At 45.6% G+C, this 16,168-nt stretch overlaps 1 protein-coding gene across 2 annotated transcripts in view; it reads right to left on the reverse strand.

The window, feature by feature from the left end:
• The window catches only part of GLCAK (glucuronokinase G), a 71,817-nt gene extending 62,505 nt beyond the window's left edge, over window positions 1–9,312 (reverse strand). For both annotated transcript variants that reach the window (XM_086493914.1, XM_086493913.1), the window contains exon 1: window positions 9,040–9,312. In XM_086493914.1, the coding sequence (XP_086350040.1) occupies window positions 9,040–9,243 (204 nt within the window). In that variant the 5' untranslated portion in view covers window positions 9,244–9,312. The remainder of the gene's footprint in view (window positions 1–9,039) is intronic.
• Between the last annotated feature and the right edge of the window lie 6,856 nt (window positions 9,313–16,168).

Raw genomic sequence — 16,168 nt, forward strand, 5'->3', positions numbered from 1 at the left:
TTCTCTAGGAAGCATGCCAGAAAATGAGCCCTAACCTCATATTTAAAGGCCCTAGGCCCCAAAAGCAGTTTAAAGTAAAAAGACTTCAAACTCAAAGCATCTGGTCCAAAAGCAAAGCCAAAAAGCTGCCAGCGCAATTTTCGGAAATCCGTACAGCCTGCCACGTCATCAGCCAACGCAAAACGCGGAATTCCTACAGCCTGCCATGTCATCATGTCAGCGTGATTTTCGAAAATCTGCCACGTCATCAACAGCTACGCAAGTTTTGGGGTGTGCGTGTGTGTGGGTCTTGCTTTATTTCCTTGATGTCACTTGGGACCCCATCGGATGGGGTCCCCATAAGTTGGTAGGACTTCTTCTTCTTTTGTTGTTACTTGTTCTTCTTAGGGTTTAGGCCCCTCGGCCGGCATCTGTAAGTTGGCTCCATTCTTTAGGCTTTGGCACGTCAAAAGTTTGTTACACAAACCCTCCTCTGAAGGACCCACTCTCTATGGCGAGAGCAGTCTACTATGGATTGCGCAAATCTCTACAATGCTTGGACTTGCCGACGATGTCGACGATGATGAGGGCAACGACGAGACGGGCCAAAATCTGAGAACTAAAATCTACAAATCTTTATCTACTGAATTCTGACACTATGTCGATGATGATGTCGATGGCGATGATACAACGACAACACGCTGAAAACGCAGATGCTGAAATCTGCGTTTTTCGGGCTGAATCTGCAAACGCTCGTTGATCTGACCGTGCGGCGAGGATCTGCTGCGGGAAGGTGAGATCTGTGAGGTTCGGGGGTCTACTGCGGGATATGACTGCTAAAAACTGAAATCGCTGGTGCAAGGGATGATCTTGTCGTGATGAATCTACAAAACGCTAGGAGGTAATCCTGATGCAAAAACGCTAGGGCTGGTTCTGTCCTTGCGGTGGAAATCTGCTAACGCTAGGGCTGATCTGTCTTCTTGCTGCCGCAGGGCTGATCTGCACTACAAAAACGCCAGGAGCTGAATTGCATGCAAAAACGTTGGGCTGTCTATAGCAAAAACGCTAGGTCTTTGCTGATGGGGGTCCTGCTGAGAAGTTGCCTGTCGAACGCGGAGTTCTTGCTGCCTCTTCTGCCAGAAAGTGCTAATGCTAGGTTTCTTTATCTACTTGCTTAGTGAATTTTCCCTACCCAGTTCCCAACAAAAGTCACTTAAAAATAATAAGTGAAAAATGTCAAAAATAGGGAAAATAGGTCTATGCAATGTAAAAATGCTATTGATGGGTTCTGACTGTAATCTGATGATCATGATGTGTGCAACCAGAGGATATGCATCTAGTCTAAGTGTCTGGACATGCACGGTCTGTGAACAGACTCACAAAAGTGCCGCTAGGCTAACTGAACCCCTGTCATGAAGTAGCTTGTCCACGTACACATAGGGTTAGATGTGCACGTGACACTAGCGTTGCTCCCGCCTAGCCCCCCCTCCCCTGCGCTACACCCGCCAATCCCCCCCCCCCCCCCCCCCAAACCCTCGCGCTACATCTGCCCAGCCCCCCTCCCTTCACGCTGCACCCGCCTAGCTCCCAGCCCTCGCGTTGCACTGTCTCCCACCCCTTCGCCCGCTATATCCCCCCCCCCCCAACTCCCCTCCCCCGTGCCATCTCCACCCGCATTCACGTGGAGAAAGTGTGCCCTCAATTTGTCGCGATTCCCTTTCTGATAGTGTGAGCAAAGCTTGAATGCCCACGCGCAAGCATCTCCTACCACTGGCAAAGTTACCCTCCAAACTCACCTCATCCCACAGTTTACAAACAAAACGTTTATAACTGTTAAGCGGAATTATTGCTGCGAAACGAAATTTAAATGTCCAACCACTATCCGCCTGTGCTGTCTATTCCGGCAATCCGACCGTTTCGACCCCATTCCGGCCAATGCCGTTCCAATAACATAGGTTGTCCTAGAACGGCAACCCGATTCGAGCTGTTCCATGCACTCTACTATGCCCAAAACACCATTCAGGCGTTCCTAAGGCCCATTTTCTGGCAAATGTAATCACACAGTCTCAAGGAAATCCCAAAGGCCATACAGCCTTCACGCATGTCACAAACCTGTCATGAATGCCAACTCTAATAAGCAAACAACATATTGTCCTCCAACCCAGCTGTGCATAAGGACAATACCCAAAAGCAATGGCACAAGGACTCTTACTTTGTAGAACATCGCTGACAAGTCGGGTCATGGCCAATACGTGTAGCCCAAGTGCCAATAGGTAATCCTACATGTGCAATCATCCACAAGAAGTAACATATTCGATGGCTGACTTTGAGACTCCAAATGCGTGACCAAAATTGTGGCTAAAAGGTAGGAGAAATGCGTTGCTCAATCAAGTGCTCTGACAGTATGAACGTGTTGCTCCCTCAGAGAAACTGCCTCCATTGTACTTAAAGAAAGAAATGGGCTCTCCATCAATATGCTCAAAAGGCCACTGCCACTCACCAAGATCCCATACTAATTCTGCCAAAGTTCATCCCAAATTCACAACCTCCAATGCGCTACCTTCTCTATGGAGAAAGTTGGGTCAACACAAGAACGCCTCCCCAAGGAACCCACTACTCGAATAGGATGTCAGTGAACGTCCAAACGCATATCAAGTGGTATCACACCCTGAAAGACTAGCCGTCAATGGTAGCCATGATGATCAGTCTGTTAAAAAATACAAGAGTTCCATGAAAAATGTTAGGTGCAACGGAATGATTGTTTGCGCTTTGCTCAAGATGAGTGCTCCGAACTGTGCTCAAGGTTCCTTTTGTTCTTATGGAAGGTAGAGCCTTCCGTTCTTAATGAGAGAATGCTATGATCACAAACAAAGTGAATGGACACTGTGCGTGCAAGTGTATGAGACTGAGAGATAGAGAGAGAAGAGATACGACACGAGACGTTGTAAAACCCTCCTCCGAAGGCCCCACTCTCGTCGGCGAGAGTGGTCTACTTATGATTGCACAAACTGGTACAAATGGTATGCATGAGACTGATGCAAGTCTAGACTATGTTGACGACGACAACGGGGATGACGAGGCCGACCTAAGGGCTGAAATCTGCAAATGTTCTATCTGCTGAATTCTGACTCTATGTCGATGACAATGTTGATGACGACGATGCGACAACGACGTGCTGGAAACGCAGATGCTGAAATCTGTGTTTTGCGGGCTGAAACTGTAAACCTCTCGGAAATTGACCGTGCGGCGAGGAACTGCTGCGGGAAGGTGAAATCTGCGATGTTCGGGACTTTATCTGCGGGTTCTAACTGCTGAAAACTGAAAACGCTGATGTTCCTTGCTGTTCCGTTGCGGTAAAGCTGAAAAACGTCGGGGCTGATCTGCAAACCAAAAACGCTAGGGCTGAATTTATGTTGTTGTCGCCAGTTGCTCTGCAAAATGCAAAACGCTAGGCTGCTCTAAGGTTCTGCTGTCGCCGGAATCTACAAAAGCAAATCGCTGACTGATCTGTGATGAAAACGCTAGGTGATGGCTCTGCTCCAAAAACGCTAGGTCTCCTGGGGGGGTTCTACTGAGAAGGTGCCTGTTGAGCTTGGCTCTTGTTGCCTCTTCTGCCAAATAGTGCTAGCTCTAGTTTGCTTATATACAAACTTAGCAAAATTGCCCTACCTACTTTTGTTGGAAAGTCACTTAAATTAATAAGTGAAAAATGTCAAAAATAGGGAAAATAGGCTAAATGCACTGGAAAATTCCCCTGATGGAATATGATGGATTCTGGTGGGAATACTGATGATCATGCTGTGTGCAACCAGAGGATATGCATCTACACTAAGTGACTGGGCATGCACGGTCTACGAATAGACTCATAAAAGTGCCAAATCACTTCTAATCTAGACTGACTGGACTGACTGAACCCTTGTCGTGTTGTAGCTTGTCCACGGACACATAGGGTTGGATGTGTCATGTGACATCCCCTCCTTTTCAAAGTGAGGTACGGGTACCGACTGTATGGCGTCAAGGGAGATCGCCAATAGCATCCGGAATCCTGGGAGGGACTCTTTGCCGGCCCACTCTGATGTGTGGGTCGTGCGGTACTTGCACTTCATAAAGGTCTGCAACGCTTGCTTCTTTGGACCGCGCCGAAAGCGACACAAAGTCTTCTGTGGCTCCTTTAATGCTTCAACTTCGTTGAGAGTCGTGCTTCTTTCTTCTTCAAGAATCTCCATGGCTGAAAATTCATGAAACCACTTCCAACACAAAAACATGAACATACCTATTCCATGTAAAGTGAGTGGAAAAAATCTTGTCTTCCTCAAAGACTGTGCATGCAATGTAGATGGACAAAGAGACGGAGTGCCAAACCGTTCACCATGCACACGTAAACAATGAGATCGAATCTTTTCTTCGGATCTAAATCAATTAACTCACAATGGAAATTCCCATGCTTGGTGCTCATACTTTCATGTGCTCTTTCTACAACTATGTCATGCCAAGGAAGAGACATGGAATGTGACTTCCTTACATACATATTGTTCAGCTGTTCATGAACAATCCGCATACATTCGTGCTCATCCATGAGTGAAACGTGCTCAACGTACAATATGTCATGCCTAGGAAAAGGGATCACATAAAGACGCTGACTAAAATACAGGAAACGATCACGAATGAAACACTCGAACAATGCGTGCGTACTAATCATGCGAACACATAATACTTCCTGGGAGTGTTCTTTGGACCTAGGCTCGAGAGCCAAGATCGGTGCTTCCTGAAAGGGTTCTTCCTGAGTGGGTTCTTTCTGAGGGGGTTCTTTTGACCTAGGCGCGAGAGCCAAGATCGATCCTTCGTGATTGATCGAATCTCCAACGAGGTTAGCTTCGCTAGAAAAAGCATCCACTAACTCATCATCCTTGTGAACAATCACATCATCTTCATGCAACTCATCATGCTTGTGAGAAATCACATCTTGTGAGAAATCACGTCTTGATCATCATGCAAATCATCATGCTGGTAAGTGTCATCTAAATCATCATGCTCATCATTATCATTCAACTCATCATGCAAATCACTGTCATTCAAATCATCATCATGCTTCTCATAATCATGCAAATCCTGTGTGTCATGCTTTGGAGAAGAAGAGACTGAGAGAGTCTCCGTCTCCTGAATCTCTTGCATCTGTGCCGGTACTTGAGAAAAGAGTCACAAGAACTCTTGCATGTGTCGGTCACGCTGTTCTTGTCTTGCCTTTCTATCTGCTTCTCTTTCTGCTTTGTCTTCTGCGTGTCTGAGATTCATTTCTGCTATTCTTTCTGCATTTCTTGCTTCGCATTCTAACTTCATTTCCATACACATCTTGTCGAAAGCCTCCATAGGAGTTAGTGCAATCCTTGACGTAGATGAGGCAGGGGGAGGGTCGGAAAAACCTCCTGATAGGGAAAAGTCTTCTTCGCCTCTCTCATGCTCATCACCTCCAAGCGAAGTATCCATTCCGCTTCGAGTGATGACCATTCTGAAGTCGTGGGTTCTTGTGGGTTCTTAAGTTCACAAGGAACTTGGGTTCTTGAGGGTCTTGGTTCTTGAGTTTTTGAGGTTCTTCTTTCGCTTGCAATCTGTGTTTGAGAAGGATCTTCTCTTCACCCGAGTTCTACTCCTTTCCACGGGCGCACCCCTTGGCGGCCTTGCGCTCACACCAAGGTTGCTTTTTCCCACCTCACGTCGATTGGCCGGCCGCTAAGTGCACGGTCCGCTCTCAATGAGTGAAAAGAGACACAAGGGGAGGTTGGACAAGCCCTTCTTTCTTGGGATTCCTGACACTCTTCAAAAAACACGATTAGGAATCGACACGCCCAAGTGAACTTGGGTTCGTGCGACCTCAACAAGCAAAAAAAATTCTTGTGATTCTTGTGGTTCTTTCCTTGAGTGATACAGAACAGTGCCAAAGCTCTAATACCAATGTTAGGTGCAAGCGGAATGATTGTTTGCGCTTTGCTCAAGATGAGTGCTCCGAACTGTGCTCAAGGTTCCTTTTGTTCTTATGGAAGTTAGAGCCTTCCGTTCTTAATGAGAGAATGCTATGATCACAAACAAAGTGAATGGACACTGTGCGTGCAAGTATGAGACTGAGAGATAGAGAGAAGAGAGATACGACACCAGAGACGTTGTAAAACCCTCCTCCGAAGGCCCCACTCTCATCGGCGAGAGTAGTCTACTTATGATTGCACAATCTGGTACAAATGATATGCATGAGTCTGATGCAAGTCTAGACTATGTTGACGACGACGATGGGGATGACGAGGCCGACCTAAGGGCTGAAATCTGCAATCTTTCTACTGCTGTCCAAAAACGCTAAGGGCTGAAATCTGCAAATGTTCTATCTGCTGAATTCTAACTCTATGTCGATGACGATGTCAATGACGACGATGCGACAACGACACGCTGAAAACGCAGATGCTGAAATCTGCGTTTTCCAGGCTGAAATTGTAAACCTGGCGGAAACTCACCGTGCGGCGAGGAACTGCTGCGGGAAGGTGAGATCTGCGAGGTTCGGGACTTTATCTGCGGGTGCTAACTGCTGAAAACTGAAAACGCTGATGTTCCTTGCTGTTCCATCGCGGTAAAGCTGCAAAATGCCGGGGCTGATCTGCAAACCAAAAACGCTAGGGCTGAATTTATGCTGCTGTCGCTAGTTGCTCTGCAAAATGCAAATGATAGGCTGCTCTGAGGTTCTGCTGTCGCCGGAATCTGCAAAAGCAAATTGCTGGCTGATCTGTGATGAAAACGCTAGGTGATGGCTCTACTCCAAAAACGCTAGGTCTCCTGGGGGGGTTCTGCTGAGAAGGTGCCTGTTGAGCTTTGCTCCTGTTTGACTCTTCTGCCAAATAGTGCTGGCTCTAGTTTGCTTATATACAAGCTTAGCAAAATTGCCCTACCTACTTTTGTTGGAAAGTCGCTTAAATTAATAAGTGAAAAATGTCAAAAATAGGGAAAATAGGCTAAATGCACTGGAAAATTTCCCTCATGGAATCTGATGGATTCTTGTGGGAATACTAATGATCACGCTGTGTGCAACCAGAGGATATGCATCTACACTAAGTGGCTGGGCATGCACGGTCTACGAATAGACTCACAAAAGTGCCAGATCACTTCTAATCTATACTGACTAGACTGACTGAACCCTTGTCGTGCTATAGCTTGTCCACGGACACATAGGGTTGGATGTGTCACGTGACAACAAATGACAATTGGCCGCCAGAAGGTGCAAAGAAAGCCCACTATACCTCATGAGAAGGCAAAGTAGCACGTCCTCCAATAATGTCACGCAAGTCAAGAGGAATAGTAATATCAATCTTGAGCATACACGTGTATCATATAGAGTGCATCAGACAATATCATCTACATAATCCTAGTCCAACACCTGACCAAAGACATAGCAAGACTGCACAACTATGGAGTGTAACCTCTCAAGGAACTTGAACCTCACCAAAGAATAGAAACAAATATGGGGCTAGTGGGCATCCCTCACGTACACAACGAGAAAGATGAAATCACCGCCCAAATGTGCCTCTAATAGTAACAGCACTAGAAGCAAAACGATAGCGAGATACAGCTCTTGTAATCCACTGTAAAGAAAAACCATCCTCTACATAGTGCCCTCCCAGAAACACCAATCCACTCGATCATATGCCTTCTCCAAATTGAGAAGCATAAAAGCCACTGGCCGTCCTAACCGTCGTACTCACTCAGCGGCCTCATGAAAGTAACAATATTGTCCAAAATGCATCACAGAACCAATTTGAGAAGCATGAATGACGGCAGGCAAGAAAGGCCTCACATGTGCACTGATCATCCAAGCCAAAATCTAATAGACAAAGGACATGAGTGTGATCAACCTCCACTAGCCTAAGGAGGAATCTCCGCTTTTCGGTATAAGAGAAATCAACCAAGATGACATAGTTGGAGTCATCATTCCTGTATCAAAAATACAATGCAAACCCGGGAGCATAACAAGGCTTAGTACATCCCCATATTGCAAGAAATACTAGCACGTCAAACCATCCTCACCAAAACAAGAGTCACCATCAATACCAACTATTGCATTATGCATCTCTTGCACAGAGAAAGGAACCAAATCAATATGACATATGCCCTCAGTAACCACAGATTGAACATGAGACCAAACCTCCTCTCTAGCATGTGAAATAGCATCAAGTCATCGGCTTAGTAGTAAACAAAGTGTCGTAATCAAAAGCAATGTCAAGAACCTCTTTGAAATCCATGTGCAAAATGTCTATCGAGCCATGCAAAGGCTTCACTTGGCTCCCAAAGACCCCACGGGGCACTCCAAAAAATGTGCAAAGAAAACTTTATTCATCCTATTAGCCTTGGATATCCATGATACGAAAGTGTGATAAGAGAATTCAGATCTCTCCGAGTGAATTTGATTGAGAGTCTCTTTAGAGTCAGTGTCACACTACCCTAAAAAACATCACCCAGAAAATCCTCAAGATGTCTATGGATGCATCCTAAACTGTTCTCTAACTTCCTCTCTCTGCAAAAATAGCATTGCGTCTCGTCCCAGCTACATGTCTGCAAGCCTCAGATGACGTTGTGCAAGACGTAGCGCTCGATCCAAAGAGGAAGGGCTTGAATAACAGGCCTTGAGTTCAACTCGTCAGATAGATCTTTAAGGTCTCTTGGGATAGATTCCTACGACGTTAAAATTCTCTTCTCCTCCTCCTCCTCCTCTCTCTCTCTCTCTCTCTCTCTCTCTCTCTCTCTCTCTCTCTCTCTCTCCCCCCCCCCCCGCCCCCCCCCCCTCGAGTAATTTCTGCCTTTGCTTGATTTAAAGCCAGCAAAGTCAGCCATTTCGTATTTCTGGTTTCATGCTCAGCTTGCTAAACCGTACATAGAGAAATCCTCCAGCAAGCTTATACCTGACACCAGTTCCATCTGAGCCTCAATAACGCTCAGGATGGTGCATTGGCAGGTGAGCATAGTACATGGGGCAAAAACAATCACAAAATTGAAGCAGGACATAGAAGAAATGCAGGTTGAGAGAGTTACCAGCTGAGGGAGGGAGGAGAAGCAGTGGGGATCGTGGATGGGATGGGGCTGGATGACGAGGGACGGGGACGGGGTGAGGGTGACTTCAGCCCAGTAGTTGGCCAGCCCAAACGAGATAGTCCTTCCAAAGTAGGCATCGCTGGGATTGCCCAACAGCCCCACACGGGCATAGGAACGGTGCTTGATCGCGTCTTGCTCCCCCATAACAAACTTTGGGGAAAGATGGCGGCGCGTGCGGCAGAGTGATGCACGGACGAGGCAGCACGAGGCCTGCCATTAATTATATATCAGTAAGGTGTCGCAAATGTTTTAAAAATTACCAAAATACCCCTCTAATTTGTGAAAATTCTCAAAATACCCTTCAAATTTCAAAAATTTCCAATATACCCTCATATTTTGTCATAAATTCCCAAAATACCCCTGGTTGTTAGAGTAAATTTATCCAAAGATAAAAAAATTTGTAGGTTTTTAAGAAGATTGATTGTATATCATACTAAAACTAGAATTTGAGCTGGTTATGTAGGCTTTGGAGATGAATATCTTCATTATTTTTAGACATAATTGTCTTTTTTTGGGAGTAATTTGTGACAAATTACATGCTAAGCACTGAAAAACGGATATCCATTGTCAAAAAAGAATAAAGATTAGGAAATCGTGAACAATCCAACTAAAATAGATACAAGGGTATTTTGGGAATTTTTGAAAGTTGAGGGGTATTTTGGGAATTTCCACAAATTAGAGGGGTATTTTGATAATTTTTCCTAAACATAATATGGCGGAAGGGGGGGCCTTCCTCGTGACTATTTGACACCCCCCTTGTCAGGTGGGATCTACGGTCCACCATCTTCGAACAATGTGGACCGTCCATTTGTTCTCAAGAATAAAATGATTCTGATCGGTTGAGCCCCACCACCTACACAATCGGAGGCCATGACTCTCCCATTAAGCTATCGTGCGCCACTTGAAATGGAGGTGTGAACATAGAATCATATAGCAAAAATGACGAGGTGGGCATCACATGGTGTTCACTTGGAGATCACTTTGGGATGGACGGGGTCACACTGCAATCACTTTGGGATAGTCGAGGTCACACTGTAATCACTTGGTAATGGGTGGGGTTGCAAGGTGATCACATCTTGATTGGGATTCACACGAGGATCACTTGGCGATCACTTGATGTTCACATCAAATTTACTTGGGGTTCACTTTAATTGTGATCATATGGTGATCACTTGGGGATTAAACCGCCATCAGACGGTGCAAAACCGATCCCACCGCCCCCAATCAATAGGGACCGTAGATCCCACCCGACAGAGGGGGTGTCAATTAGTCATAAGGGGGAGCCTTGCCACTTGTCCGTAGTTGCGAGCCGAAGGCCGAGCCGAAGGCTAAAGACAAATAAAAAAGTAGCTGGCTGAGGAAAGAGCACACGCGCAGTAACAGCTCCTACCAATGGTGGCGGCTCTGCTTGGCTTTCAAGCTCATTTATGTGCTTGGTGACGGCACATTCCTTGCTCCATATTCCCTGCTCCGCAAAGTACTCCCACCCCCACACACAGAGAGACGCAGAGACACATGTCGACGTCAAGGCTTTAGAACATGCGCTTGCTCCCTTGGTGATGAGGTTGGTGTGTGTGTGTGTGTGTGGAGCATTCATGCAATCACCGCGACTGTTAACCCTCATGCACATTCCTATCACCTAAGACGGACACCGTATTATTTATTTGGTAGAGTCAGGTACAGGGCTTGTCGGTCCAATAGGAAAAGGGTAAGAATGATCGCAGATGAGAGGCGCACTCTAACTAGAACATTCAAGGGATTAGTTGGCTAAGCATGGGCGCCCAAGTGTGAATGGGGAGAGCTCATATAAAAGTCAACTAAACCTAAAATTCACTCATTTTCTCATTTGTGCAATTGAAGAGTACTCTTGCTCCATCTCCATCTTCTTCTTCTTCATCTCCTTGTGTATGTGTATGTGTGTGTGAGAGAGAGAGAGAGAGTGCGATCGAGCATTGCGACGACGGCACGACAACGGCGAAGCGGTTGAGCGCGGCGCAGCGACAGCTCCTTCTTCTTCGCGGCGAGGAATCCTCCATGACAGCAAGCGTAGAGCGGTGAGTGACACACCATCGCCATCTTTGAGCTTACTAGTTTAGCCTAGTTGTGTGCTTGGAGCCAGTTGTGGCTCGCACATAGTGTATCGGCAAGTTCCTTGCATTGACACGTGCGAGACACACGCGCACATTTTTGACACCACTGCCGGGGAATGCCATACACTAAGCTTTAATGGCACTCTGTGCTTCTTTTCTGGTGCAATTTCAATTGTAGGAAAGGTAGGGAAGGAAGGTGTATGTGTTGAGAAGAAGGATTTTGTTTTTGCTACTGTGTATTTCTTTGTTAATGAAGTTTTGAAAGGTTACTGTGTTTTCTTTGTGTAAGGTTTTAGTATTAAGGTTCTTAGTTCTGTGTAATGCAAAGTACAATAAGTAGGAAGTAGATCTGTTAGAGCTAATGAAGTGTGTTAGTGTGTAACAGTAGGTGTATTAATTGTAAGTAGGTAGGTAGAGTGTGTGCGTGCTCGCGCGCAGGCCGTGGCAACCTTATCCCAACAAAAATAAAATAAAATTTAAAGGTAAGACTGGGATCACGAATATCTCCCAGACCCAAGCCCAAGCTCACGCTCAAGCTTAGGCCTCAGTCCCCTTTAAAATTACGTACTTTAGCTTCACAAGTAGCTAAAAATCGACCTTTTTTTTAGGACGAACGGAGCTTCAGGTGACAGACTGTTGTACTATAAAGCACACCGCGACCCTCTAAGTAATACGCTCGTTTTGAGCTATGACACACTTTTAATCAAAAAATCGATCATTAAAAAACATTAAAAAACGAGTAAAAACGAACACCTAAAAAAGTAAGCGGTTAACCTTCGAGGCTATTCGCCGACGCTTGTAGGGTGTCAAAGGCACATGCATCTGCGCTCTGATCGTGTGCTAGAGACGGAGCAACTAGAGAGAATTTCGACTTACGCAAGTTTTCATTATCCACCTAACTTAGGTTCTGGGCCCTCGGCGGGGACCCAAGGTAGTACAAACCAAAACCCGAACATAGTGGCTAGTGACTCTTCCTTTGACTACGACGTCATGGAGGGTTTCCCAATTCCTAATCCCGATAGCTCAAGCCAAGACATGCATGCCATGGGTCCACGGTCCGGGCCGACCGTGCTTAGCCGCTTAAAAGAAACCTTTAGTAGAGCCACTCGCTCCGAACATGGAGCTAATGATGTAAATGAGGGGGGTGGGGAAGTAAATTCGCCATTCATGACCAACATAGACTCTATGCCCTTAGAGAGTGTGCACGTGAATACTCCATTCACTGCACCCCCTGACTCTTCAGAGCTATTCCCCTCCGAGGTTATATTACCTGATGGTAGAAGCCTTGCCGAAGTGCAATCGGTTGAGCGGTATATCCTTGCAACAAGGGAAAAGGAAATCGAGAGCTTACGCAAGGTGTAGCAACGAAGAGAGTTAAAATCGAAAGCTCCTATGTCAATATCTTTGCTAGGAGAGAAATCGAGTGCTCCTGACTTAACAACCGTTAAGGGCCAACCCCTAGAAAGCAACATTGCATCTAGCTCAAAGTACACCCCTAGCACCTCAATTCTAGATGGAGCGTTCTTAAATGAGAACTCGGAGTACGAACTACAAACGAAAACTCTGATTAACCTATACACAGGTCACACCTATCACATGGGTTGGTTAGATATTCTACAATCCACAATGGGTGCTACTAGTGTGGAGGATCAACAACAAAGAGTTTGTGAGCTCATCCATAGGGTCGTTGAGTTAGACACACAAAACAAGGGGATCAACATGCCTTCAACGGGTCTCATGAGATTCTTGGATACAGGAAAGACTAAACAACCGACCTTATCGCAAATGGAGACTCCCTCGGTAAGTCCGATGGATCCCCCATATGTTGTTTCGCCAGGGGTCTCATTGCAAGCTGAGCCTACAAGTGATAGCTTTACTTTTACTAGTCTAGCTCATCTTTCTCTTGATGACACCACGGCTACCATGCCTACCCCAATGATGTTCATGCCAAGAAACACGCCATAGACCTCATTTGTTAGTAAAGCACCACTACATGGTAGCTCAATGCCTGCAACAGTACCTACAAGTGTGTACCAATCCTATACACCCATGGGTCCTCGTACTCATGTAGTCCCTACCCCTCCCATTGTTTCAACAACCTATGCTCCACAACCACAACCCCAAGTTCTTATTTCCATGGGACTATACCAGCTAGCATTAGCATGTCACATACGAGGTCTGCTATGCCTAGGGCCACACATATGAACTTTGGGCCGCCACATGGCACAACACTGTACCCAACGTGGAACCCAAAGGCTTCCTACGCGCCAAGCCCAATGCCAATACCTACTCCACATGTAGTCTCTGGAGCACCTTCACCCACGGTGCCTGCTCACTTAGGTGACTTGGCAACATTTGCTCAAGCTATTGGTCGATCTATTGCTGAGAATATGCGTAACACGCCTGATAGAGAGCCTAGAAGTAAGGCAGTACAAATAGCCAAGCTCACACAAAAATTTAGTGGAGACGGGGATGTGAGAAAGCATATCGAAGTGTTTGAACAAATATGCGATTCTCTAGGAGAACACAATGACCTGCATAAGAGTTGCTTTAAGCCTAACCTTAAGTGGAAAGGCAGGGGATTGGTATAGAACCCTAAGGGTGGAAGAAAAAACGATTTACCCTACTCTTAGGAGATTGTTCTTGAAAGAATACATACAAGAGGGAGTACTTTGGGGTGTAGCCTCTCAGCTCCAGAAGCCCAACGAGAGGAAGGAGAATCGGTGAGAAACTTTATTAGTCGACTGAAGCATTTGAATTCTCATTGTAATCCAAATGAGCGCTTCAATAATAATCAATTGCTTGATAGATTCATTAGGGGATTATGACATGAGGATATCTGCAATGGCCTAGTCATTAGAGGTATCACCACTTGGGAAAGCAGTCACCACCAATGCGATCCAACTGGAGGATAATTTAATGATTCAAGGAGAAAGAGTGTCTGTTGAGCCTAAATCTATTAGCTCGCAAGCATCGGGGCATCAACCAATGACCTTAAACCTTATTGCTAAGGAGCCAAAGATATCTGAGATGACTTTAGCAGATCTCACCAAGGCTATTCAAGAGAGTCTTAGAGACAATCATGCTCCGCAAAACAATCATATGTATCCAAGAAGGGAGCAACAATGGTGCTCAGTATGCTATGGACCGCATAGTACCAGTGAATGCTCTACTTTTAGAGTAAAATTCAATGGGAATTGCAATGCCTGTGGAAGGTATGGTCATCAATCTAAGGATTGCATAGTATTTAAGTGCGCGATGGCCAATAGACCAATCTTAGCATGGACACACACCTCGAGTGCCTGCATTGATGTCAGCCCCACCTCTTGAACAAAGAGCACAACACATGGTCCCTAGGGCCCAAAATGTTGTTCAAACAACACCCTTACCACCTCCAGTGCTAGGATCACAACCACCACATCCGAGAATCACTTCTGTGAACCAAGTGGGTTGTGAGTCATCTATTGCTTGTTTGGAAGGCTGTGAGGAGGATATAGATCCTAATATTGCCTATGGGATGGATGTGCTTGAAGAAAGTCCACAATACTACATGGAGGACTATTGGGGACAAGTCAAACCTGTATATCAAGTAGCTGCTCTTGCGGCAAGAGGCCAAAATATCAATTACCCTACTAAGAGACCACCTCTTCAATGCTATGAGTGTGGAGGTCCACATCATGTAGCCGAGTGTCCTATTAGGCTACAAAAGAACGCCACACTAATGCTGCTGATACTCATGTGTAATCGATGTGGCATAGATCATTTTGATTGCCCAATGTCCAAATAATCCAAATGCATCGAAGATCACGCCATTAAACTTTATTGAAGTTATCGAGGAGCCATCACAAAGTACACTTGTGGTACCAGTAAACGTACTCACACGATCGATGCTCCAAAAACAAAATTATATTATTGAGGAAAGAGACACGGCATCAATTGCCCAATCTCAAAAAAAGAAGAAAACACGAAGGAAGAGATCGCAAAAAGAAGCGAAGTCAGACCCCAATTCAAAGACCAACATAGGGACTGGTGACGACCCCGTATATATGAACGACGCTAAAGAAGATTCTGATTCAGGTGAAACCATGGAGACCAAAATGACCACTAAGATAGAAACCAACAAGGAAGATCTTCATGAGCCACAATGGCAGGGATCCAAGAAGAAGATAGGAACTTATCCAAACCCTACAGAGGAGATTGAGCGAGTCAAGAAATTAAGGATTTTGGTAGAAGATACCCAAAGGGATCTAGAACCAGCACCTAGGCATATCCAAACTACAGACACCGTGTTCCCTACGCAACAACAACCTCACCAAGACCATAGACCCTTAGCCATACCTAGTGTCATCCAAGAAGAGAGTGACTTAAAGTCATGGGAAAGTGGGCGTACTCACTTCTTGATGGAAAGAATGTTTACAGAGAGACTACTTGATCCTATCGAAGAAATGGAGATCCCATCTTCCCCACATCAAGGGACTGAAGTCCAAAAGGTGCCGTTAAACATTGCCAAATTGATGGATTTCATGTCTTTAGAAGTTAGAACCACCATCATGTCCAAACTATATAAAGACCCTGAGTTAGTCTCAGCTCTTCGAGCCTTCCTCAATGGAGAACTAAAGTTTGGGCTACCACAATTTGCACAGATGCATGGAGCTGGGGAGATGCCAATAGAGGAGGAACACTTAGATCCACAACCCAACCTAGATGAGAACCTTGTTATAGAAATACATGTTAACAAGTTGGGACAATACTTTGAGGGTGATGAATCCAATGTGACCATACCAATCACTACTAAGTGATTAACTATGAAGGGAATCCTTGATGGTGGCGCTGGGGTTAACATTGTGACTAAAAATTTCCGGGAAACTATGGGAAGACCTCACCTTGTGACCATCAAGGTGAGGTGAGTCAGACAATGTGGATTGGGTCCACCTAGCAACAACCATAGACACTTGGGGAAATAGGGGGACAACCTGGGT

The sequence above is a fragment of the Adiantum capillus-veneris genome, chromosome 21 (assembly GCF_014529385.1).
Source record: "Adiantum capillus-veneris isolate H3 chromosome 21, ASM1452938v2, whole genome shotgun sequence".
Taxonomy (NCBI): Eukaryota; Viridiplantae; Streptophyta; class Polypodiopsida; order Polypodiales; family Pteridaceae; genus Adiantum; species Adiantum capillus-veneris.